We start from the raw sequence: 26094 nt of genomic DNA, 5'->3' as shown, positions 1-26094 counted from the left end.
GAGGACAATGGAAGAACATTGGAGGACACTGGAAGAACATTGGAGGACAATGGAAGAACATTAGAGGACAATGGAAGAACATTAGAGGACAATGGAAGAACATTGGAGGACAATGGAAGAACATTAGAGGACAATGGAAGAACATTAGAGGACACTGGAAGAACATTAGAGGACAATGGAAGAACATTAGAGGACAATGGAAGAACATTGGAGGACAATGGAAGAACATTAGAGGACAATGGAAGAACATTAGAGGACACTGGAAGAACATTAGAGGACAATGGAAGAACATTGGAGGACAATGGAAGAACATTAGAGGACAATGGAAGAACATTAGAGGACACTGGAAGAACATTAGAGGACAATGGAAGAACATTAGAGGACAATGGAAGAACATTAAAGGACAATGGAAGAACATTAGAGAACAATGAAAGAACATTGGAGGACAATGGAAGAACATTAGAGGACAATGGAAGAACATTGGAGGACAATGGAAGAACATTAGAGGACAATGGAAGAACATTAGAGGACAATGGAAGAACATTAGAGGACACTGGAAGAACATTAGAGGACAATGGAAGAACATTGGAGGACAATGGAAGAACATTAGAGGACACTGGAAGAACATTAAAGGACAATGGAAGAACATTAGAGAACAATGAAAGAACATTAGAGGACACTGGAAGAACATTAGAGGACAATGGAAGAACATTGGAGGACACTGGAAGAACATTGGAGGACACTGGAAGAACATTAGAGGACAATGGAAGAACATTAGAGGACAATGGAAGAACATTGGAGGACAATGGAAGAACATTAGAGGACAATGGAAGAACATTAGAGGACACTGGAAGAACATTAGAGGACAATGGAAGAACATTGGAGGACAATGGAAGAACATTAGAGGACAATGGAAGAACATTAGAGGACAATGGAAGAACATTAGAGGACAATGGAAGAACATTAGAGGACAATGGAAGAACATTAAATGACAATGGAAGAACATTAGAGAACAATGAAAGAACATTGGAGGACAGCGGAAGAACATTAAAGGACAATGGAAGAACATTAAAGGACAATGGAAGAACATTAGAGGACAGCGGAAGAACATTAAAGGACAATGGAAGAACATTAAAGGACAATGGAAGAACATTAGAGGACAGCGGAAGAACATTAAAGGACAATGGAAGAACATTAGAGGACAATTCCAGGACAAATAGTTGAAACCAACCTGTGTGGAGGAGTCTCCTACAGATATGGCCTGGTTGGATCCAGTGACCTCTGGCATCTCTGGAGCGACTGAGGAAGGGGGAGTTATATTCTCAGATCAGAGCTTTACAAAATGCAAGTCCACTATTTTCACATTTTCTGATACAGTATATTATCTGAATTCAAATAAGCATAGCTGTTTACATGAATATATATATACTGTGCATATATATATATATAGTTCCAGAGCAGTCAGAAAGACATTTCTAGGTATATACATGTATTTGGATGACTGGAAATAATTTGGTATCCCCTTCCTGAACCAATCACAGGACGGAAACACTCAGAGCCTTGACACAGACAGGAAGAGCTCGAGGTGCCAAGCTCATGTCACCCTGAGAGAGACAAGTGACATTCATTTACTGTAACACAGTAACAGACACACACACATATGCAGTGCATGCACATAAATGCAAGGACACACACACACACACACACACACACACACACACACACACACACACACACACACACACACACACACACACACACACACACACACACACACACACATAAACACACACACACACACACACACACACCTCCGATTAGGGCAATGGTAAACATCCCTGTGTGTATTATTCCACTGTGACCTCGGTTGCTGTGGGCTGATACGGGTCACAGACAAGAGACACACTCCTCGTTCTCTCTCTCACACTGCTGTGTGTTCCCTCTGTTTCTATCTCTCTGTCATCTATGTATCTCTCACTCCCTCGCTCATTCACATGCAAGGTCATGGTATCGCAACGAGACCACAGCTGCCAGCCACCTGACTATAAAAATAAACAGCAGACATTTAATAACATTGGCGTGATCTTCCTATCTATATCTCACCTCCCTTTATAATAATAATAATATATGCCATTTAGCAGACGACTTTTATCCAAAGCGACTTACAGTCATGTGTGCATATTTCTCTCCCTCCCTTTATCTTTCTCTCTCTCACCTCCCTTTATCTTTCTCTCTCTCACCTCCCTTTATCTTTCTCTCTCACCTTCCTTTATCTTTCTCTCTCTCACCTCCCTTTATCTTTCTCACACTCCCTCTATCTTTCTCTCTCTCACCTCCCTTTATCTTTCTCTCTCTCACCTCCCTTTATCTTTCTCTCTCTCACCTCCCTTTATCTTTCTCTCTCTCACCTTCCTTTATCTTTCTCTCTCTCACATCCCTTTATCTTTCTCTCTCTCACCTCCCTCTATCTTTCTCTCTCTCACCTCCCTTTATCTTTCTCTCTATCTTTCTCTCTCTCACCTCCCTTTATCTTTCTCTCTCTCACCTCCCTTTATCTTCCTATCTATATCTCACCTCCTTTATCTTTCTCTCTCTGACCTCCCTTTATCTTTCTCTCTCTCACCTCCCTTTATCTTTCTCTCTCTCCCTCCCTCATCTTTCTCTCTCTCACCTCCCTTTATCTTTCTCTCTATCTTTCTCTCTCTCACCTCCCTTTATCTTTCTCTCTCTCATCTCCCTTTATCTTTCTCTCTCTCACCTCCCTTTATCTTTCTCTCTATCTTTCTGTCTCTCACCTCCCTTTATCTTTCTCTCTCTCACCTCCCTTTATCTTTCTCTCTCTCACCTCCCTTTATCTTTCTCTCTCTCACCTCCCTTTATCTTTCTCGCTCTCACCTCCCTTTATCTTTCTCTCTCTCACCTCCCTTTATCTTTCTCTCTCTCACCTCCCTCTATATTTCTCTCTCTCACCTCCCTTTATCTTTCTCTCTCTCACCTCCCTCTATATTTCTCTCTCTCACCTCCCTTTATCTTTCTCTCTCTCACCTCCCTCTATATTTCTCTCTCTCACCTCCCTTTATCTTTCTCTCTCTCACCTCCCTCTATATTTCTCTCTCTCACCTCCCTCTATATTTCTCTCTCTCACCTCCCTCTGTTGTTCTCTCTCTCTCACCTCCCTCTGTCGTTCTCTCTCTCCTCCCTCTATCTTTCTCTCTCTAACCTCCCTAACTCTCCCTAATTCCTCTCCCTTCACTCCTCCCCCTCTATATTACTCTCTCTCCTCTGTCTTGCTCCTCAGTGTTCTTCCAGGTGTCTGTTTGCTGACTAGAACTGGCAGAAATGTAACACATTATTTAACATGGGTGTCAGTTTCCACATGGAAATGAAAGAAAGCAAGTTCGACGCCAAAGAGAGGGAAGTAGCATGCATGGATGCACGTACAGACACACACACACATGTGCGCACACACACACACACACGCACGCACGCACGCAAACACACGCACGCACGCACGCACACACACGCACGCACGCACGCACACACACACACACACACACACACACACACACACACACACACCTGAGGGAAATGGAGGCAGGATGTATGGTGTCAGTGAGTGTATCACTGTTTCCCGTTCTGCTCAGACCATTATACATGCTGCTGTAGTGTAAACCTCCCCAAGGAAGCCCATTGTTTCAGAACACTCAGACTATTTCTCAGCCCGTGTAGGGAGTCATTAAAAACTGCTCCTATTCAGTAGGGAGAGGAAGGCAGACAAAGAGGTGATACAGTACTTTAGGGAACAGTCCTGAGTGGCCTGTTAAAGTCTATAGTCAGGTATTTGACTTGTCTTTATTAATTGTATCAGTGCTCCATTAAGGTACTCTTTATAATGCAGGCTGTATCACCACCGGCCGTGATTGTGAGTCCCATAGGGCGGCGCACAATTGGCCCAGCGTCGTCCAGGTTTGGCCGGTGGTAGGCCATCAATATAAATAATTTAACTGTTCTTAACTGACTTGCCTAGTTAAATAAAGGTAAACATTTTTTAAAATAATAATGTCACCTATGACATCTACTTTACAATGTGTGAACTAATAGCCATTTACATCCTAAGTAATTCCATCAGACTTGAATGTCTATAGGGCACATGCATGTTAATGAATGACTTACTGAGCCTTTTAAACAGCACTTAAATGGTTATTGATGTGTCACTCAATTCTCTAACCAACACCATTCACCCTCTACCCCCATTGGCCCAACCCAAAATAATAATATTTATTGATATTGGGCCATCCCCAAACACTATATTCCTGGTGTATTTTAACACTAGAAATAGGATTGCTAATGTGTTGGGGTTGCAGAGGGTGACAAGGACACAACGACCTGGTCTGGGGTCAGCTCTCATCGCCATGGTGATAATTCAGGAGAATTCTGGACGGTCATTAAGCTGACATCTATTAGCTATGACAGATGCAATTGAACTATTAATAAATTGTGTCAAGTGTGATGTTCATAGGACTAATTGACCTCTGGGTAGCTTATTAGAGATCGTTTTCTTACAAAGGTGAAATGTTAAGGTGCAAGAAAGAGTTTTACTTTCACTACCATTTATTATCTCAATCATTTTACGTCGTTCTACTCAGTATTTAGTTCATGTATAATGCTTATTATTGATTACACTCTGCAATGCAAAAATAATATTGGTCATCCAAATGAAAGGAGGACCAAGGCACTCTTCATATAATTAATTCAAATGCCTTTATTAGTATGGCATGTTCAATAGAAACAAAGTTTTAAAAAACAGAATTTGCGATCAGGAAACAGACTACAGTGTCAAATCTGCTGAATGGAGAATCGCTTCTTGAATCAGGGCTACAGCGCCCAGGTCCTGAAAGATTCAGGTATAAGGGCTGGATTACTTGACAGAGAGAACTTGTTGTGAAGGGGAGAGCCTCGTGAAACACCAGAGAGAGAGTATTTTGTTACAAAATACAGCACTGAAGCAGAGAACATTAAAATAACCATTAAAAATAATTGGGGAATCATCCAAAGTGATACACTGCTACGCCAAGTCTTTCCTGAGCCACCAGTCATAAGCTTTAAGAGATGTCCTACCCTAAATGACACATTAGTCCACAGTTATCTTCTGGGTGACTCTCAAAAAACTTGTCTTGACCACAAACCCAAAGGCTCTTTTAAATGTAACCATTGCAGTAATGTTGCACAGAATAAGTATTTTGTTGACACAGCTTCCAAAATGGTGTATTACGTCAAGCATTTCATTAACTGTAAAACCACTCATGTCATCTATAGATTGGAATGTCCACAGTGCAAAGTGTTCTACATTGGACGGACAAAGAGACGCCTTCAAGACCGCTGAGCGGAACACAAGTACACCATATGGGTAGGCAATGAAGACTACCCCATGGCAAGGCACTACAAGTCCCTACACCATGACAACCCTGCCTCCCTACAAGCTATGGGTATTGATCATGTTCCAGCCTCTATTAGAAAAGGGGACCGTCTTAAACAGTTAAACCAAAGGGAACGTTTGGGGATTTACAAACTACAGGCCACTAAATACCCTGGTTTAAACGAAGATATGGATTTACAAACTACAGGCCACTAAGTACCCTGGTTTAAATGAAGATATGGATTTACAAACTACAGGCCACTAAATACCCTGGTTTAAATGAAGATATGGATTTACAAACTACAGGCCACTAAATACCCTGGTTTAAATGAAGATATGGATTTACAAACTACAGGCCACTAAATACCCTGGTTTAAATGAAGATATGGATTTACAAACTACAGGCCACTAAATACCCTGGTTTAAATGAAGATATGGATTTACACACTACAGTCCACTAAATACCCTGGTTTAAATGAAGATATGGATTTACAAACTACAGGCCACTAAATACCCTGGTTTAAATGAAGATATGGATTTACAAACTACAGGCCACTAAATACCCTGGTTTAAATGAAGATATGGATTTACAAACTACAGGCCACTAAGTACCATGGTTTAAATGAAGATATGGATTTACAAACTACAGGCCACTAAGTACCATGGTTTAAATGAAGATATGGATTTGCTTCTATCTTGGAGTTGTATTTTTATGATAACATAGCTACAGTATTTCACCTTTTAATGTGTATAGTATTTCTTACTAGGTGTGTCCAATCAATTGTGTAACCACTCCCTCTTCCAATTAGGGCCAATTGAAAAGCTGGCCTTGTATTCTATAATAATAATAATAATAATATATGCCATTTAGCAGACGCTTTTATCCAAAGCGACTTACAGTCATGTGTGCATACATTCTACGTATGGGTGGTCCCGGGTATTCCTTTTTTTAAGTTCTCCCTGACGAAGGCCATGCAGCCGAAACACGTCGGTTTTTAAAAACTTTGTTTCTATTGAACATGCCATACTAATAAAGGCATTTTAATTAATTATATGATGAGTGCCTTGGTCCTCCTTTCTATTTGATGACCAATTCACCCCTTTTACCAAAGAGCACCTTCTATCTACCAAAATGTACTATTGTGTACCTTAGTACACCATACCATATATTAGCGCTTCCCACAATAATATTGTTCATTAACTAAGTTTGTACGTTAATAGTTGATTTAGACGCTCACACTCACACACTCTCACCCAGCACACACAACACACACACTCTCACCCAGCACACACAACACACACACTCTCACCCAGCACACACAACACACACATTCTCATCCAGCACACACAACACACACACTCTCATCCAGCACACACAACACACACACTCTCCTCCAGCACACACAACACACACACTCTCACCCAGCACACAGAACACACACACTCTCACCCAGCACACACAACACACACACTCTCACCCAGCACACACAACACACACACTCTCACCCAGCACACACAACACACACACTCTCATCCAGCACACACAACACACACGATCTAATCCAGCACACACAACACACACACTCTCCTCCAGCACACACAACACACACACTCTCCTCCAGCACATACAACACACATACTCTCACCCAGCACACACAACACACACACTCTCATCCAGCACACACAACACACATACTCTCATCCAGCACACACAACACACACACTCTCATCTAGCACATACAACACACACACTCTCATCCAGCACACACAACACACACACACTCTCATCCAGCACACACAACATACACACTCTCATCTAGCACACACAACACACACACTCTCATCTAGCACATACAACACACACACTCTCATCCCGACAGTCAAAATCCACCCGGCATTCCATACAGCGAAGACCGCATCGGTCACTAAAGGTCACAGTAGGGTCACTCTAAAGGTCACAGTAGGGTCACTCTAAAGGTCACAGTAGGGTCACTCTAAAGGTCAGTGGTCAGTAACTCACAGAAGACTTTGAGCTGTGTGATGGCCTCTCCAACCCCGGCAGGGCCAGCAGTGACCTGGCAGTAGAAGGGCAGCTGGTCCTCCACCGCAACGGGGGAGATGTTCAGAGAGAAGTCCCTTCCCATGGTCACTCTGTCGGACAGACGTGTCCCCTCATCACTCTTCCCCTCGCCGCCAGACACGGAACGGAATGCAACACGCTTCCTGGTGCCACCCTCCTCCTGGTGAGGGGAAGAGGAGAGAGGGGGAGAGGAGAGAGGGGGAGAGGGAGGAGGAAGGAGAGGGAAAGAGAGAGGTAAGTCTACACCTGTTGTATTTGGCGCATGTGACAAATACTATTTGATTTGATTTGGGTATTTAGTATTCTACAGTATACTACAGTTTACTACTGAATTCTATAGTAAGCACTGTAGTATTATATAGTAAACTGTAGTATTTTTTTAAATGTGGGAAGCCAGGAGTAAAGAGTAGGAGACATACAATGAACCACTCCACGATGTTGTTTGGGGAGGTGGGGATTTTGAAGGTGCAGGGCAGACTGGCTGACTCTCCCTTGATCACCTCCACCTTGGGAGTCACTGTCACTGTCACGACGGCCCAGCACACTGCAGAGAGAGAGAGAGGCAGAGTGACGGAGAGGGAGAGGGAGAGGGAGAGGGAGAGGGAGAGGTAGAGGGAGAGGGAGAGGGAGGGAGGGAGAGGGAGAGGGAGAGGGAGAGGGGTGATGATTGATTAGTTATTGAGGCACTTTCACATTATTATGTTGAGTTTAAATACACACGTTTTTATGTCAAACACCTATTATTATATAAAAATTAGTCTAAAACAAAATAGGAAAATGCAAAGAAGATAAGATCAGAGAATGTTTGCTGATGGGAAAGGCAAGGGGGCCACACACACACACACACACACACACACACACACACACACACACACACACACACACACACACACACACACACACACACACACACACACACACACACACACACACACACACACACACACACACACACACACATACACACACACACACACACAGAGACACACAGAGACCAGTCTCCTTCTGAGAAGGAGAGAGCGATTGATGAGGGGAAAGGATGGAGGGAGGTAAATAGATGGATGTGGATTCCAGCTGTGGAGTTGAGTCCAGATTGTCTGTCCTTTAACTGAACCTACCAGCTCCTGTAATTAAATGAAGCCTACAGATGTGTGTGTATGGGTGTGTATGTGTCTGTGTTTGGATAAAGCCCTGAGAGCTTCTGATTGTTTCTAAAGAAAGGTAAAAAAGCTAAGACAGCTGAGTGGCGTCCAGGCAGGTCTTTATCAGTGCTGGAGCACACCTTTCCTGTGATGCCCCAGACAGATAACACACACAGAGAAACAAACAGACAGAGGCAGCAGTCTGTGACGAACTCCAAACACACCTTATACTCACTGAGAGACACAAAATCACACACTGAGACAAACACTGTCTTTCTAAACATGGTACAGGGTCACCACGTCATTCTGGGATTGTGCCATTATAGTATCTAGTATTGAAGAGGTACATCTTCAAGGACCACACAAGGCCTTGTCGGGTGCATCTCCATGTATGAAAACCACTGTACTGTCGCATATGAAATGAAGATTGGCCATTTTCATAGTAATGAACAAACAGCCCGACAGACGGTTATTGAGGACAGAGTAGAACACAATTGGTTGAATATAGAAGGACACTCTAAGTCAGAAAGAACAGAGTGGCCTTCCTGGCAGGCAGCTCAGTGGAGTCTACATTCAACTGGAACATTAGGATGCACACAGTGTCTTAGACATCAATGAGAGGAGGGGAGAGAGAGAAGGGACAGAGAATGGTTCCTGGGGGGATAGTGACAGTGGGGAGGTCTCTCACTGCTACCATTCTCCACTCTGCTCCACAGCAGACAGTAACAGTGGGGAGGTCTCTCACTGCTACCATTCTCCACTCTGCTCCACAGCAGACAGTAACAGTGGGGAGGTCTCTCACTGCTACCATTCTCCACTCTGCTCCACAGCAGGCAGTAACAGTGGGGAGGTCTCTCACTGCTACCATTCTCCACTCTGCTCCACAGCAGGCAGTAACAGTGGGGAGGTCTCTCACTGCTACCATTCTCCACTCTGCTCCACAGCAGGCAGTAACAGTGGGGAGGTCTCTCACTGCTACCATTCTCCACTCTGCTCCACAGCAGGCAGTAACAGTGGGGAGGTCTCACACTGCTACCATTCTCCACTCTGCTCCACAGCAGGCAGTAACAGTGGGGAGGTCTCTCACTGCTACCATTCTCCACTCTGCTCCACAGCAGACAGTAACAGTGGGGAGGTCTCTCACTGCTACCATTCTCCACTCTGCTCCACAGCAGGCAGTAACAGTGGGGAGGTCTCACACCTCTCACTGCTACCATTCTCCACTCTGCTCCACAGCAGGCAGTAACAGTGGGGAGGTCTCACACCTCTCACTGCTACCATTCTCCACTCTGCTCCACAGCAGGCAGTAACAGTGGGGAGGTCTCTCACTGCTACCATTCTCCACTCTGCTCCACAGCAGGCAGTAACAGTGGGGAGGTCTCACACCTCTCACTGCTACCATTCTCCACTCCGCTCCCCAGCAGGCAGTAACAGTGGGGAGGTCTCTCGCTGCTACCATTCTCCACTCTGCTCCACAGCAGGCAGTAACAGGGTGGAGGTCTCACACCTCTCACTGCTACCATTCCACACTCTGCTCCCCAGCAGGCAGTAACAGTGGGGAGGTCTCACACCTCTCACTGCTACCATTCTCCACTCTGCTCCCCAGCAGACAGTAACAGTGGGGAGGTCTCACACCTCTCACTGCTACCATTCTCCACTCTGCTGCCCAGCAGACAGTAACAGTGGGGAGGTCTCAAACCTCTCACTGCTACCATTCTCCACTCTGCTCCACAGCAGGCAGTAACAGTGGGGAGGTCTCACACCTCTCACTGCTACCATTCTCCACTCTGCTCCCCAGCAGGCAGTAACAGTGGGGAGGTCTCACACCTCTCACTGCTACCATTCTCCACTCTGCTCCCCAGCAGACAGTAACAGTGGGGAGGTCTCTCCCTGCTACCATTCTCCACTCTGCTCCACAGCAGACAGTAACAGTGGGTAGGTCTCTCCCTGCTACCATTCTCCACTCTGCTCCACAGCAGGCAGTAACAGTGGGGAGGTCTCTCACTGCTACCATTCTCCACTCTGCTCCACAGCAGGCAGTAACAGTGGGGAGGTCTCACACTGCTACCATTCTCCACTCTGCTCCACAGCAGGCAGTAACAGTGGGGAGGTCTCTCACTGCTACCATTCTCCACTCTGCTCCACAGCAGGCAGTAACAGTGGGGAGGTCTCTCACTGCTACCATTCTCCACTCTGCTCCACAGCAGGCAGTAACAGTGGGGAGGTCTCACACCTCTCACTGCTACCATTCTCCACTCCGCTCCCCAGCAGGCAGTAACAGTGGGGAGGTCTCTCACTGCTACCATTCCCCACTCTGCTCCCCAGCAGGCAGTAACAGTGGGGAGGTCTCACACCTCTCACTGCTACCATTCTCCACTCTGCTCCCCAGCAGACAGTAACAGTGGGGAGGTCTCACACCTCTCACTGCTACCATTCTCCACTCTGCTCCCCAGCAGACAGTAACAGTGGGGAGGTCTCACACCTCTCACTGCTACCATTCTCCACTCTGCTGCCCAGCAGACAGTAACAGTGGGGAGGTCTCAAACCTCTCACTGCTACCATTCTCCACTCTGCTCCACAGCAGGCAGTAACAGTGGGGAGGTCTCACACCTCTCACTGCTACCATTCTCCACTCTGCTCCCCAGCAGGCAGTAACAGTGGGGAGGTCTCACACCTCTCACTGCTACCATTCTCCACTCTGCTCCCCAGCAGACAGTAACAGTGGGGAGGTCTCTCCTGCTACCATTCTCCACTCTGCTCCACAGCAGACAGTAACAGTGGGTAGGTCTCTCCTGCTACCATTCTCCACTCTGCTCCACAGCAGGCAGTAACAGTGGGGAGGTCTCTCACTGCTACCATTCTCCACTCTGCTCCACAGCAGGCAGTAACAGTGGGGAGGTCTCACACTGCTACCATTCTCCACTCTGCTCCACAGCAGGCAGTAACAGTGGGGAGGTCTCTCACTGCTACCATTCTCCACTCTGCTCCACAGCAGGCAGTAACAGTGGGGAGGTCTCACACCTCTCACTGCTACCATTCTCCACTCCGCTCCCCAGCAGGCAGTAACAGTGGGGAGGTCTCTCGCTGCTACCATTCTCCACTCTGCTCCACAGCAGGCAGTAACAGGGTGGAGGTCTCACACCTCTCACTGCTACCATTCCACACTCTGCTCCCCAGCAGGCAGTAACAGTGGGGAGGTCTCACACCTCTCACTGCTACCATTCTCCACTCTGCTCCCCAGCAGACAGTAACAGTGGGGAGGTCTCACACCTCTCACTGCTACCATTCTCCACTCTGCTGCCCAGCAGACAGTAACAGTGGGGAGGTCTCAAACCTCTCACTGCTACCATTCTCCACTCTGCTCCACAGCAGGCAGTAACAGTGGGGAGGTCTCACACCTCTCACTGCTACCATTCTCCACTCTGCTCCCCAGCAGGCAGTAACAGTGGGGAGGTCTCACACCTCTCACTGCTACCATTCTCCACTCTGCTCCCCAGCAGACAGTAACAGTGGGGAGGTCTCTCCCTGCTACCATTCTCCACTCTGCTCCACAGCAGACAGTAACAGTGGGTAGGTCTCTCCCTGCTACCATTCTCCACTCTGCTCCACAGCAGGCAGTAACAGTGGGGAGGTCTATCACTGCTACCATTCTCCACTCTGCTCCACAGCAGACAGTAACAGTGGGTAGGTCTCTCCCTGCTACCATTCTCCACTCTGCTCCACAGCAGGCAGTAACAGTGGGGAGGTCTCTCCCTGCTACCATTCTCCACTCTGCTCCACAGCAGGCAGTAACAGTAGTCTGGGAGATCAGTCTACAATGGAAGAGGCTACATTCATATCCATTTTGGAATTCATTCAGTGCAGTCTCTGTCTAATAAAAACCTCCATATACAATTAGGCCTTGGCATTCATATCTGTGTATGATGTTGTGGTCACTAGCTAAAGTGGCAATGAATCTGCTACTATTTCTAATGACATGTATAATGTAGACTGTGTGCTAACAGGATCAGGCTTGTTCAGAATGGTACAGTTGACCCTACGCTGTAGTGTTCTATACACACTGACACACACCTTACATCAGTTGACCCTACGCTGTAGTGTTCCATACACACTGACACACACCGTACATCAGTTGACCCTACGCTGTAGTGTTCCATACACACTGACACACACCTTACATCAGTTGACCCTACGCTGTAGTGTTCTATACACACTGACACACACCTTACATCAGTTGACCCTACGCTGTAGTGTTCCATACACACTGACCCACACCTTACATCAGTTGACCCTACGCTGTAGTGTTCCATACACACTGACACACACCGTACATCAGTTGACCCTACGCTGTAGTGTTCCATACACACTGACACACACCTTACATCAGTTGACCCTACGCTGTAGTGTTCTATACACACTGACACACACCTTACATCAGTTGACCCTACGCTGTAGTGTTCCATACACACTGACACACACCTTACATCAGTTGACCCTACGCTGTAGTGTTCTATACACACTGACACACACCTTACATCAGTTGACCTTACGCTGTAGTGTTCTATACACACTGACACACACCTTACATCAGTTGACCCTACGCTGTAGTGTTCCATACACACTGACACACACCTTACATCAGTTGACCCTACGCTGTAGTGTTCTATACACACTGACACACACCTTACATCAGTTGACCCTACGCTGTAGTGTTCCATACACACTGACACACACCTTACATCAGTTGACCCTACGCTGTAGTGTTCTATACACACTGACACACACCTTACATCAGTTGACCCTACGCTGTAGTGTTCTATACACACTGACACACACCTTACATCAGTTGACCCTACGCTGTAGTGTTCTATACACACTGACACACACCTTACATCAGTTGACCCTACGCTGTAGAGTTCTATACACACTGACACACACCTTACATCAGTTGACCCTACGCTGTAGTGTTCTATACACACTGAATACACACCTTACATCAGTTGACCCTACGCTGTAGTGTTCCATACACACTGACACACACCTTACATCAGTTGACCCTACGCTGTAGTGTTCTATACACACTGACACACACCTTACATCAGTTGACCCTACGCTGTAGTGTTCTATACACACTGACACACACCTTACATCAGTTGACCCTACGCTGTAGTGTTCTATACACACTGACACACACCTTACATCAGTTGACCCTACGCTGTAGTGTTCTATACACACTGACACACACCTTACATCAGTTGACCCTACGCTGTAGTGTTCTATACACACTGACACACACCTTACATCAGTTGACCCTACGCTGTAGTGTTCTATACACACTGACACACACCTTACATCAGTTGACCCTACGCTGTAGTGTTCTATACACACTGACACACACCTTACATCAGTTGACCCTACGCTGTAGTGTTCTATACACACTGACACACACCTTACATCAGTTGACCCTACGCTGTAGTGTTCTATACACACTGACACACACCTTACATCAGTTGACCCTACGCTGTAGTGTTCTATACACACTGACACACACCTTACATCAGTTGACCCTACGCTGTAGTGTTCTATACACACTGACACACACCTTACATCAGTTGACCCTACGCTGTAGTGTTCCACTGACACACACCTTACATCAGTTGACCCTACGCTGTAGTGTTCCATACACACTGACACACACCTTACATCAGTTGACCCTACGCTGTAGTGTTCTATACACACTGACACACACCTTACATCAGTTGACCCTACGCTGTAGTGTTCTATACACACTGACACACACCTTACATCAGTTGACCCTACGCTGTAGTGTTCCATACACACTGACACACACCTTACATCAGTTGACCCTACGCTGTAGTGTTCCATACACACTGACACACACCTTACATCAGTTGACCCTACGCTGTAGTGTTCTATACACACTGACACACACCTTACATCAGTTGACCCTACGCTGTAGTGTTCTATACACACTGACACACACCTTACATCAGTTGACCCTACGCTGTAGTGTTCCATACACACTGACACACACCTTACATCAGTTGACCCTACGCTGTAGTGTTCTATACACACTGACACACACCTTACATCAGTTGACCCTACGCTGTAGTGTTCTATACACACTGACACACACCTTACATCAGTTGACCCTACGCTGTAGTGTTCTATACACACTGACACACACCTTACATCAGTTGACCCTACGCTGCAGTGTTCTATACACACTGACACACACCTTACATCAGTTGACCCTACGCTGTAGTGTTCTATACACACTGACACACACCTTACATCAGTTGACCCTACGCTGCAGTGTTCTATACACACTGACACACACCTTACATCAGTTGACCCTACGCTGTAGTGTTCTATACACACTGACACACACCTTACATCAGTTGACCCTACGCTGTAGTGTTCTATACACACTGACACACACCTTACATCAGTTGACCCTATGCTGTAGTGTTCCATACACACTGACACACACCTTACATCAGTTGACCCTACGCTGTAGTGTTCTATACACACTGACACATACCTTACATCAGTTGACCCTACGCTGTAGTGTTCTATACACACTGACACACACCTTACATCAGTTGACCCTACGCTGTAGTGTTCTATACACACTGACACACACCTTACATCAGTTGACCCTACGCTGTAGTGTTCCATACACACTGACACACACCTTACATCAGTTGACCCTACGCTGTAGTGTTCTATACACACTGACACACACCTTACATCAGTTGACCCTACGCTGTAGTGTTCTATACACACTGACACACACCTTACATCAGTTGACCCTACGCTGTAGTGTTCCATACACACTGACACACACCTTACATCAGTTGACCCTACGCTGTAGTGTTCTATACACACTGACACACACCTTACATCAGTTGACCCTACGCTGTAGTGTTCTATACACACTGACACACACCTTACATCAGTTGACCCTACGCTGTAGTGTTCTATACACACTGACACACACCTTACATCAGTTGACCCTACGCTGCAGTGTTCTATACACACTGACACACACCTTACATCAGTTGACCCTACGCTGTAGTGTTCTATACACACTGACACACACCTTACATCAGTTGACCCTACGCTGCAGTGTTCTATACACACTGACACACACCTTACATCAGTTGACCCTACGCTGTAGTGTTCTATACACACTGACACACACCTTACATCAGTTGAGCCTACGCTGTAGTGTTCTATACACACTGACAGTCTTACATCAGTTGACCCTACGCTGTAGTGTTCCATACACACTGACACACACCGTACATCAGTTGACCCTACGCTGTAGTGTTCTATACACACTGACACACATCTTACATCAGTTGACCCTACGCTGTAGTGTTCTATACACACTGACACACACCTTACATCAGTTGACCCTACGCTGCAGTGTTCTATACACACTGACACACACCTTACATCAGTTGACCCTACGCTGCAGTGTTCTATACACACTGACACACACCTTACATCAGTTGACCCTATGCTGTAGTGTTCTATACACACTGACACACACCTTACATCAGTTGACCCTACGCTGTAGTGTTCTATACACACTGACACACACCTTACATCAGTTGAGCCTACGCTGTAGTGTTCTATACACACTGACAGTCTTACATCAGTTGACCCTACGCTGTAGTGTTCTATACACACTGACACACACCTTACATCAGTTGAGCCTACGCTGTAGTGTTCCATACACACTGACGATTTCTCAGACAAGCATGATGAACAAACAAGAGCTTGTTCGCCTACAAAACTATTCTTTTTGAAAAAAAAGGAACATTTGCTATCTAACTGGGAGTCTCCTGAGTGAAAGCATCTGAAGTTCTTCAAAGGTAAATGATTTAATTTGGTTGCATTCTTATTTTCGTGAAAATGTTGCCTGCTGCCAGCAGAGCAGAGCATTATGCCATGATAAACTTACACAAATGCTTGTCTAGCGTTGGCTGTAACGCATATTTTGAAAATCTGAGATGACAGTGTTGTTAACAAAAGGCTAAGCTTGTGTTTGAATATATTTATTTAATTTCATTTGAGATTTTAATTAATAGGAAAAGTTGCGTTATGGTAATGCACTTGAGGCTATGATTACGCTCCCGGATACGGGTTTGCTGGTCGCAAGAAGTTAAACAGGTCAACATACACAAGGCCGCTGGGCCAGACGGATTACCAGGACGTGTGCTCGGGCATTTGCTGACCAACTGGCAGGTGTCTTCACTGACATTTTCAACATGTCCCTGATTGAGTCTGTAATACCAACATGTTTCAACCCAAGAACACAAAGGCAACCTGCCTAAATGACGACAGGCCTGTAGCACTCACGTCCGTTGCCATGAAGTGGTTTGAAAGACTGGTCATGGCTCACATCAACATCATTATCCCAGAAACCCTAGACTCACTCCATACCGCCCAAACAGATCCACAGATGATGCAATCTCTATTGTACTCCACACTGCCCTATCCCACCTGGACAAAACAAACGCTTATGTGAGAATGCTACTCATTGACTACAGCTCAGCGTTCAACACCATAGTACCCTCAAAGCTCATCACTAAGCTAAGGATCCTGGGACTAAACACCTCCCTCTGCAACTGGATCCTGGACTTCCTGACGGGCCGCCCCCAGGTGGTGAGGGTAGGTAGCAACACATCTTCCACGCTGATCCTCAACACTGGAGCTCCCCAGGGGTGCGTTCTCAGTCCCTTCCTGTACTCCCTGTTTACCCACAACTGCATGGCCAGGCACGACTCCAACACCATCATTAAGTTTACAGACGACAACAGTGGTAGGCCTGACCGACAATGACAAGACAGCCTACAGGGAGGAGGTCAGAGACCTGGCCAGGTGGTGCCAGAATAACAACCTATCCCTCAACGTAACCAAGACTAAGGAGATGATTGTGGACTACAGGAAAAGGAGGACCGAGCACGCCCCCATTCTCATCGACGGGTCTGTAGTGGAGCAGATTAAGAGCTTCAAGTTCCTTGGTGTCCACATCAACAACAAACTAGAATGGTTCAAACACCAAGACAGTCATGAAGAGGGCACGACAAAGCCTATTCCCCCTCAGGAAGCTAAAAAGATTTGGCATGGGTCCTGAGATCCTCAAAGGATTCTACAGCTGCAACATCGAGGCAGATAGCCATCTGATTAGCTGTTCAGGAGTCTTATGGCTTGGGTGTAGAACCTGTTAAGAAGCCTTTTGTACCTAGACTTGACGCTTCGGTACCGCTTGCCGTGCGGTAACAGATAGAACAGTCGATGACTAGGGTGGCTGGAGTCTTTGGTAATTTTTAGTGCCTTCCTCCAACACCGCCTGGTATAGAGGTCCTGCATAGCAGGAAGCTTGGCCCCAGTAATGTACTGGGCCGTACGCACTACTCTTTGTAGTGCCTTGCGGTCGGAGACTGAGCATTTGTCATACCAGGCGGTGATGAAACCAGTCAGGTTGCTCTGAGGACCTATGCCAAACTTTTCAGTCTCCTGAGTGGGAATGGGCTTCTCCACTGAGAGAGTGGAGGAAAACGTCTTCACACACAGAGAGTGGAGGAAAACGTCTTCACACACAGAGAGTGGAGGAAAACGTCTTCACATACAGAGAGTGGAGGAAAACGTCTTCACATACAGAGAGTGGAGGAAAACGTCTTCACATACAGAGTGGAGGAAAACGTCTTCACATACAGAGAGTGGAGGAAAACATCTTCACACACAGAGAGTGGAGGAAAACGTCTTCACACACAGAGAGTGGAGGAAAACGTCTTCACACACAGAGAGTGGAGGAAAACGTCTTCACACACAGAGAGTGGAGGAAAACTTCTTCACACACAGAGAGTGGAGGAAAACGTCTTCACACACAGAGAGTGGAGGAAAACGTCTTCACATACAGAGAGTGGAGGAAAACATCTTCACACACAGAGAGTGGAGGAAAACGTCTTCACATACAGAGAGTGGAGGAAAACGTCTTCACACACAGAGAGTGGAGGAAAACATCTTCACATACAGAGAGTGGAGGAAAACATCTTCACATACAGAGAGTGGAGGAAAACGTCTTCACATACAGAGAGTGGAGGAAAACATCTTCACACACAGAGAGTGGAGGAAAACGTCTTCACATACAGAGAGTGGAGGAAAACGTCTTCACACACAGAGAGTGGAGGAAAACGTCTTCACATACAGAGAGTGGAGGAAAACATCTTCACACACAGAGAGTGGAGGAAAACGTCTTCACACACAGAGAGTGGAGGAAAACGTCTTCACATACAGAGAGTGGAGGAAAACATCTTCACACACAGAGAGTGGAGGAAAACGTCTTCACACACAGAGAGTGGAGGAAAACGTCTTCACACACAGAGAGTGGAGGAAAACGTCTTCACATACAGAGAGTGGAGGAAAACGTCTTCACAAACAGAGAGTGGAGGAAAACGTCTTCACATACAGAGAGTGGAGGAAAACGTCTTCACATACAGAGAGTGGAGGAAAACGTCTTCACATACAGAGAGTGGAGGAAAACGTCTTCACATACAGAGAGTGGAGGAAAACGTCTTCACATACAGAGAGTGGAGGAAAACGTCTTCACATACAGAGAGTGGAGGAAAACGTCTTCACATACAGAGAGTGGAGGAACGCGTGTTCACATACAGTGGAGGAAAATGTCTTCACATACAAAGAGTGGATATACAGTATGAAACATGATCTCTGTGTGTGTGTGTGTGTGTGTGTGTGTGTGTGTGTGTGTGTGTGTGTGTGTGTGTGTGTGTGTGTGTGTGTGTGTGTGTGTGTGTGTGTGTGTGTGTGTGTGTGTGTGTGTGTGTGTGTGTGTGTGTGTGTGTGTGTGTGTGTAAAGAGAGAATACACTAGAGAGATAAATACTGCAGGCACACTGCTGATGTTGTGTAGTGTGCAGTGAACTTGGACAGGACCAGATTTGGGCATACTATTTTCAATTCATATAAGTATTAGCCTGTGGGAAAAGCTAGTTGGGTGTGTGGGTGGAGTGTTGGGAATATGGCTCCTGTTTGGTAGTGGTAATAAGGAGAGAGTTGGGGATGAAAGGATGATGTTGGTGTTTTAGAGAGACAGAGAGAGGAGTTAAAATGAAAGGAAAAATCACCCAGAACCTGAAACCCTGGAATGGATAAAATATCACTCAGAGATGCACAAATACGACATAACATAAAGAAAAAAAACATTGTGTGAGAGAGAGAGAGAGAGAGAGAGAGAGAGAGAGAGAGAGAGAGAGAGAGAGAGAGATGTGACCCACACACTGCAGATAGAGGTCAGTTGTCAATCCATTTTAGAAATTCTCAGAAGAGATCTCTTTCTCTCGCTCGCTCCCCTACCTCCCTCTCTCTCACTCCCATACCTCCCTCTCTTGCTCCCCTCTTTCTCTCTCTCACTCCCCTCTCCCCTCTTTCTCTCTCTCGCTCCGCTACCTCCCTCTATCTCACTCCCCTACCTCCCTCTCTCTCACTCCCCTAACTCCCTCTCTCTCACTCCCCTAACTCCCTCTCTCTCACTCCCCTACCTACCTCCCTCTCTCTCACTCCCCTACCTACCTCCCTCTCTCTCACTCCCCTACCTCCCTCTCTCTCACTCCCCTACCTCCCTCTCTCTCGCTCCCCTACCTCCCTCTCTCTCGCTCCCCTACCTCCCTCTTTCTCACTCCCCTACCTCCATCTCTCCTTCCCTCTCTCTCGCTCCCCTACCTCCCTCTCTCTCACTCCCCTACCTCCCTCTCTCCTTCCCTCTCTCTCGCTCCCCTCTTTCTCTCTCTCACCCCCCCTCTCTCCCACTCTCTCTGCATGTCTAACTGGGAAGCGTGACCCTGTCTGAAGTGGTATGTTGTTGGCTGAAAAGTGTAGAAGTAGATAAAAACTTATTTGGCAACCCTGGTCTCATGCTATGACAAGGGATTGAAGGGAGAAGTAGACTAAAATAGCGCTATACGTATGAGCCAACACCAACAACGCTCCTGACGAAGTGAGAGAGAATGAATGAGCACAGGAAGTAGATACGTCAGGAACCCTTACGCTATGCTCTTCTGTAGCTATTAGTGTCTAGAAGAGTGGGATTGATTGTCATGGGAAGAATATACAGGTAGTGTCAATGTGGGCTTGGGACTGTCACACCTAGCCAGCATGCCTGTCGGTCTCTTCCTCTCTCCTGTCTCTCTTCTCTCTTTACTCTCTGTCTTTATGGCCTTCTCCAACCCCACCCCCAAGTCCCTCCATCACCTCTCCTTCCCACTGGACAAAAACTGGTTGAACACTGTCTCCACTTCATTTTAGCAACAACAAAAATATATATATATGATGACTTTGAATCAATGTGGAAAACTGATTGGATTTGCAAAAAGTCATTCATATAAGGGATAGGGTTAGGGTTAGGGTTAGGGTTAGGGTTAGGGTTAGGTTAATCGGAAGACTCAACAGCCTCGGTTTTTCGGATGACTGCCTTGCCTGGTTCACCAATTACTTTGCAGACAGAGTTCAGTGTGTCAAATCAGAGGGCATGCTGTCCGGTCCTCTGGCAGTCTCTATGGGGGTGCCACAGGGTTCAATTCTCGGGCCGACTCTTTTCTCTGTATATATCAATGATGTTGCTCTTGCTGCGGGCGATTCCCTGATCCACCTCTACGCAGACGACACCATTCTATATACTTTCGGCCCGTCATTGGACACTGTGCTATCAAACCTCCAAACGAGCTCCAATGCCATACAGCACTCCTTCCGTGGCCTCCAACTGCTCTTAAACGCGAGTAAAACCAAATGCATGCTTTTCAACCGATCGCTGCCTGCACCCGCATGCCCGACTAGCATCACCACCCTGGATGGTTCCAACCTTGAATATGTGGACATCTATAAGTACCTAGGTGTCTGGCTAGACTGCAAACTCTCCTTCCAGACTCACATCAAACATCTCCAATCAAAAATCAAATCCAGAGTCGGCTTTCTATTCCGCAACAAAGCCTCCTTCACTCACGCTGCCAAGCTTACCCTAGTAAAACTGACTATCCTACCGATCCTCGACTTCGGCGATGTCATCTACAAAATGGCTTCCAACACTCTACTCAGCAAACTGGATGCAGTCTATCACAGTGCCATCCGTTTTGTCACTAAAGCATCTTATACCACCCACCACTGCGACTTGTATGCTCTAGTCGGCTGGCCCTCACTACATATTCGTCGCCAGACCCACTGGCTCCAGGTCATCTACAAGTCCATGCTAGGTAAAGCTCCGCCTTATCTCAGTTCACTGGTCACGATGGCAACACCCATCCGTAGCACGCGCTCCAGCAGGTGTATCTCACTGATCATCCCTAAAGCCAACACCTCATTTGGCCGCCTTTCGTTCCAGTACTCTGCTGCCTGTGACTGGAACGAATTGCAAAATCGCTGAAGTTGGAGACTTTTATCTCCCTCACCAACTTCAAACATCAGCTATCCGAGCAGCTAACCGATCGCTGCAGCTGTACATAGTCTATAGGTAAATAGCTCACCCTTTTTCACCTACCTCATTCCCATACTGTTTTTATACTGTTTTTATTTATTTACTTTTCTGCTCTTTTGCACACCAATATCTCTACCTGTACATGCCCATCTGATCATTTATCACTCCAGTGTTAATCTGCAAAATTGTATTATTCGCCTACCTCCTCATGCCTTTTGCACACATTGTATATAGACTGCCCATTTTTTTCTACTGTGTTATTGACTTGCTAATTGTTTACTCCATGTGTAACTCTGTGTTGTCTGTTCACACTGCTATGCTTTATCTTGGCCAGGTCGCAGTTGCAAATGAGAACTTGTTCTCAACTAGCCTACCTGGTTAAATAAAGGTGAAATAAAAAAAATAAAAAAATAAAAATAATAATAAAATAACCCTAACCCTAAGGGATATTTTTCATTATTTCAATTTTTCACCTAAATCCAATGACAGGGTGACATATGTTGTTGATTTCACGTTGAATTCATGTTAGTTGATAACTCAACCAAATGTAAATCAAAACTAGATTGTTGAACTGACGTCTGTACCCAGTGGTTCTCTCTCGCTGCCAGGTCCAATACAGTCCGGTCTGATCAATGTAACTTAACCCTTGTGTTTTACCCATGGGGCAGCTGGGCAGACAGAGAGGCAATTATGGAGTAATTAGTGACTCCTTGAACCAATCTGATCCCACAGCAGGAGCTCAAAAGAGTGTGTGTGTGTGTGTGTGTGTGTGTGTGTGTGTGTGTGTGTGTGTGTGTGTGTGTGTGTGTGTGTGTGTGTGTGTGTGTGTGTGTGTGTGTGTGTGTGTGTGTGTTTTGGAGGGCGAGGGGCGTGCATGGGTGTTTTTTAGTGTGTGTGCGAGGGGAGTGGGGTCTGTCTGTGCGAGTGGGTGGGTGGGGTGTGTGTGTGGGAGGGGAAGTGGGGGGGTTACCTGCATGGGGGTCCGATTAACTGACGTGGGGTAGATAATCCGGTTTACAGAAAACAAAGAGAAAGTGTGTGTGTGGTGTGGTGGACAGATGGGAACTAGACGCTCTGACTGTGACCCACAGACACACTGACTGACATGGAGCACACACGCACGCACGCACGCACGCACGCACGCACGCACACACACACACACACACACACACACACACACACACACACACACACACACACACACACTAAGCATGCAGTTTTGATGAGCAACATAAGCTACACGAGTGGTGTTAGAACAACTAGAGTAGAGCTGACACAAAGACATAGGCCCACACTGGAAGTCACATTGATAACACAAATCCCTGAGTTAAATGATGCAAAATGGTACAGGAGCACAATTGAGCTTAGTGTTTTAAGCTTTCCATGGTACAGTCCCTCATACATACTGTGTTAAACAGTTAACAGTACATCTGACTAACATAGCACTGGCTTACGCACAAACACACACACACACAAACACACCAACACACACGCACAAAAGCACACACAAACACACCAACACACACGGCGCACACACACAGCAGGAGCGGGGCCCCTCATTATGAAGGAACCAGCAGCAGCCCCTCCTCAACCCTTTCTTTTCTTCTCTTGTTTCTTTTTATTTCTCTCTCGTTCCCTTGTTGTCTCCATACCTACTGTCGTATTCTGGACATCAAACTGAGTTTTTCATTCCCCTGCCTGCCTACTGCTCGGACTTTCCTGCTTTCATCCCTCTCTCTCAAACAGCATCTGAACACCCACAGGGCATCCTGTCTCTACTATCTCTCCCTATGTGTGAACGTGTGTATGAGTGTGTTTCTCAGTCACTATTCATAAGGCCTCTCTCTCTCATTGGCTCCAAAATGGACCTACTCACTGATAACTGTTAATGTGTCATTCCTGTCTGTCCCACTTTTTTGCAATTTTGTTGTGTTACATCCTGAATTGAAAATTCATTCAATTGAGATTTTGTGTCACTGATCTACACACAATAACTCATAATGGCTAAAAAAAAAAATGTTTTGAGAACATTTCAGAAATTCATTTAAAAAAATTGGAGCTGAAATGTCTTGAGTCAATAAGTATTCAACCCCTTTGTTATGGCAAACCTAAATAAGTTCAGGAGTAAACATGTGCTTAACAAATCGCATAATAAGTTGCATGTACTCATTCCTCATTCAATAATAGTGGATAATGTGATTTTTGAAGGACTACCCCATATCTGTACCCCACATATACAATTATCTGTAAGGTCCTTTCATCGAGTAATGCATTTCAAACACAGATTCAACCACAAAGACCAGGGAGGTTTCCAATGCCTCGCAAAGAAGGGCATCGATTATTAGATGTCTACAAATAAAAAAAGCAGATGCTGAATATCCCTTTGAGCATGGTGAAGTTATTCATGAAGTTATTCATGAGACTTTGGAAGGTGTATCAATACAACCGGTCACTCAGTTGCCAGAGAGGAAGGAAACTGCTCAGGGATTTCACCATGAGGCCAATGGGGATTTTAAAACAGTTACAGAGATATGATAAAACTGAGGATGGATCAACAACATTGTAGTTACTCCACAATTCTAGCCTAAATGATAGAGTGAGAAGAAGGAAGCCTGTACAAAATAAAAATATTCTAAAACATGCATCCTGTTTGTAATACTGCAAAACATGTAGCAAAGAAATGAACTTTTTGTCCTGAATACAAAGCACTATGTTTGAGGCAAATCCAACACAACACGTCACTGAGTACCACTCTTCATATTTTCAAGCATCGTGTAGGCTACATCATATTATGGGTATACTTGTCATCAGCAAGGACTACGGGAGTTTTTTAGGATAAAAAGAAACAGAATAGCGCTAAGCACAGGCAAAATCCTAGATGAAAACCTGGTTCAGTCTGCTTTCCACCAGACACGGGAAGACAAATTCACCTTTCAGCAGGACAATAACCTAAAACACAAGGCCGAATATACACTGGAGTTGCTGACCAAAACGGCAGCGAATGTTCCTGAGTAACTAGTTATGTTTTGACTTAAATCGGCTTGAAGACCTACGGCAAGACTTGAAAATGGCTGTCTAGCAATGATCAACAACCAACTAGACAGCGTGTGAATAGTTTTTTAAAGTATAATGTACAAATATTGTACATTCCAGGTGTGCAAAGCTCTTAGAGACTTACCCAGAAAGACACAGCTGTAATCGCTGCCAAAGGTTCTTCGACAAAGTATTGACTCAGGGATGTGAATACTTATGGAAATTAGATATTTCTGTATTTCATTTTCACTGAAGTTTGAAAAATGTGTAAAAACATGTTTTCACTGTCATTATGGGGTATTGTGTGTAGATGGTGAGATTTAGTTTTATTTAATACATTTTTGAATTCAGGCTGTAACAACCAAATGTGGAATCAGTCGATGGGCCACTGTAGAATATACGATACAGCAGGATGATTAATGTGTGTGATACAGATTTAGGTATGTAATATATACATTAAAGTGTTGGTGGGAGAGAACAGCTGAATCCTAATGGTTCAGTCAAACTGGCATCCCATACTGATGTGTCATATAGATCGTATAACATACAGGGTGTTTCTCAATATGCATATTACCGTGCTCCACACTCTCATGCTCCGAGAGCATTCTCTGAGGACGCTCTCTTGAGTACGGTCTTGTGAGGACGAGAGTGTGGAGAACACATAAAACATTACATTTGAGAAGTACTCACAGTCCCCCTACTGTATTACCTCACGCTGCACCTCCCCATTCACGGAACCTTCTTCCAGCCAGAACAATGGCAACAATAGAGACTAAACAAGATATACACAAAGCAAACATTTTAGTTCATAACTATAAGCTAGCTATATGTGAATAGTAATAATGTCACTAACTAGATAGTTTAACAGGCAAAAATGAATGTTTTGCAAAGTCGATGTCAAT

General features: G+C 45.6%; 1 protein-coding gene and 2 long non-coding RNA genes across 8 annotated transcripts in view; 1 reads left to right on the top strand and 2 right to left on the bottom strand.

Annotated features, from left to right (window-relative positions):
- LOC118364091 (basal cell adhesion molecule-like) overlaps positions 1-26094 on the bottom strand; it is a 143399-nt gene that overhangs the window by 42431 nt on the left and 74874 nt on the right. For both annotated transcript variants that reach the window (XM_052489977.1, XM_052489978.1), the window contains exons 2-4: positions 7916-8040; positions 7437-7656; positions 1232-1299 (exon numbers count right to left, since the gene is read on the bottom strand). In XM_052489977.1, the coding sequence (XP_052345937.1) occupies positions 1232-1299; positions 7437-7656; positions 7916-8040 (413 nt within the window). The remainder of the gene's footprint in view (positions 1-1231; positions 1300-7436; positions 7657-7915; positions 8041-26094) is intronic.
- LOC127914334 (uncharacterized) lies at positions 1798-3110 on the bottom strand. Its single transcript, XR_008088099.1, has 3 exons — positions 2796-3110; positions 2334-2408; positions 1798-2103 (listed from the first exon to the last, which is right to left on the bottom strand). It is a non-coding gene; the product is annotated as an uncharacterized LOC127914334 (long non-coding RNA).
- On the top strand, positions 9298-11519 carry LOC127914335 (uncharacterized). 5 transcript variants are annotated; one of them, XR_008088101.1, is made up of 3 exons: positions 9298-9659; positions 9831-9894; positions 11480-11519. It is a non-coding gene; the product is annotated as an uncharacterized LOC127914335 (long non-coding RNA). The 5 variants fall into 5 exon arrangements; XR_008088104.1 differs by lacking the exon at positions 11480-11519 and adding an exon at positions 10806-10935 and having other exon boundaries at positions 9298-9602; XR_008088100.1 differs by lacking the exon at positions 11480-11519 and adding an exon at positions 10806-10935.

The sequence above is a fragment of the Oncorhynchus keta genome, chromosome 31 (assembly GCF_023373465.1).
Source record: "Oncorhynchus keta strain PuntledgeMale-10-30-2019 chromosome 31, Oket_V2, whole genome shotgun sequence".
Classification (NCBI taxonomy): domain Eukaryota; kingdom Metazoa; phylum Chordata; class Actinopteri; order Salmoniformes; family Salmonidae; genus Oncorhynchus; species Oncorhynchus keta.
Note: the sequence above shows the minus strand (reverse complement) of the source record. Positions and strands in the feature narration are given on the sequence as shown.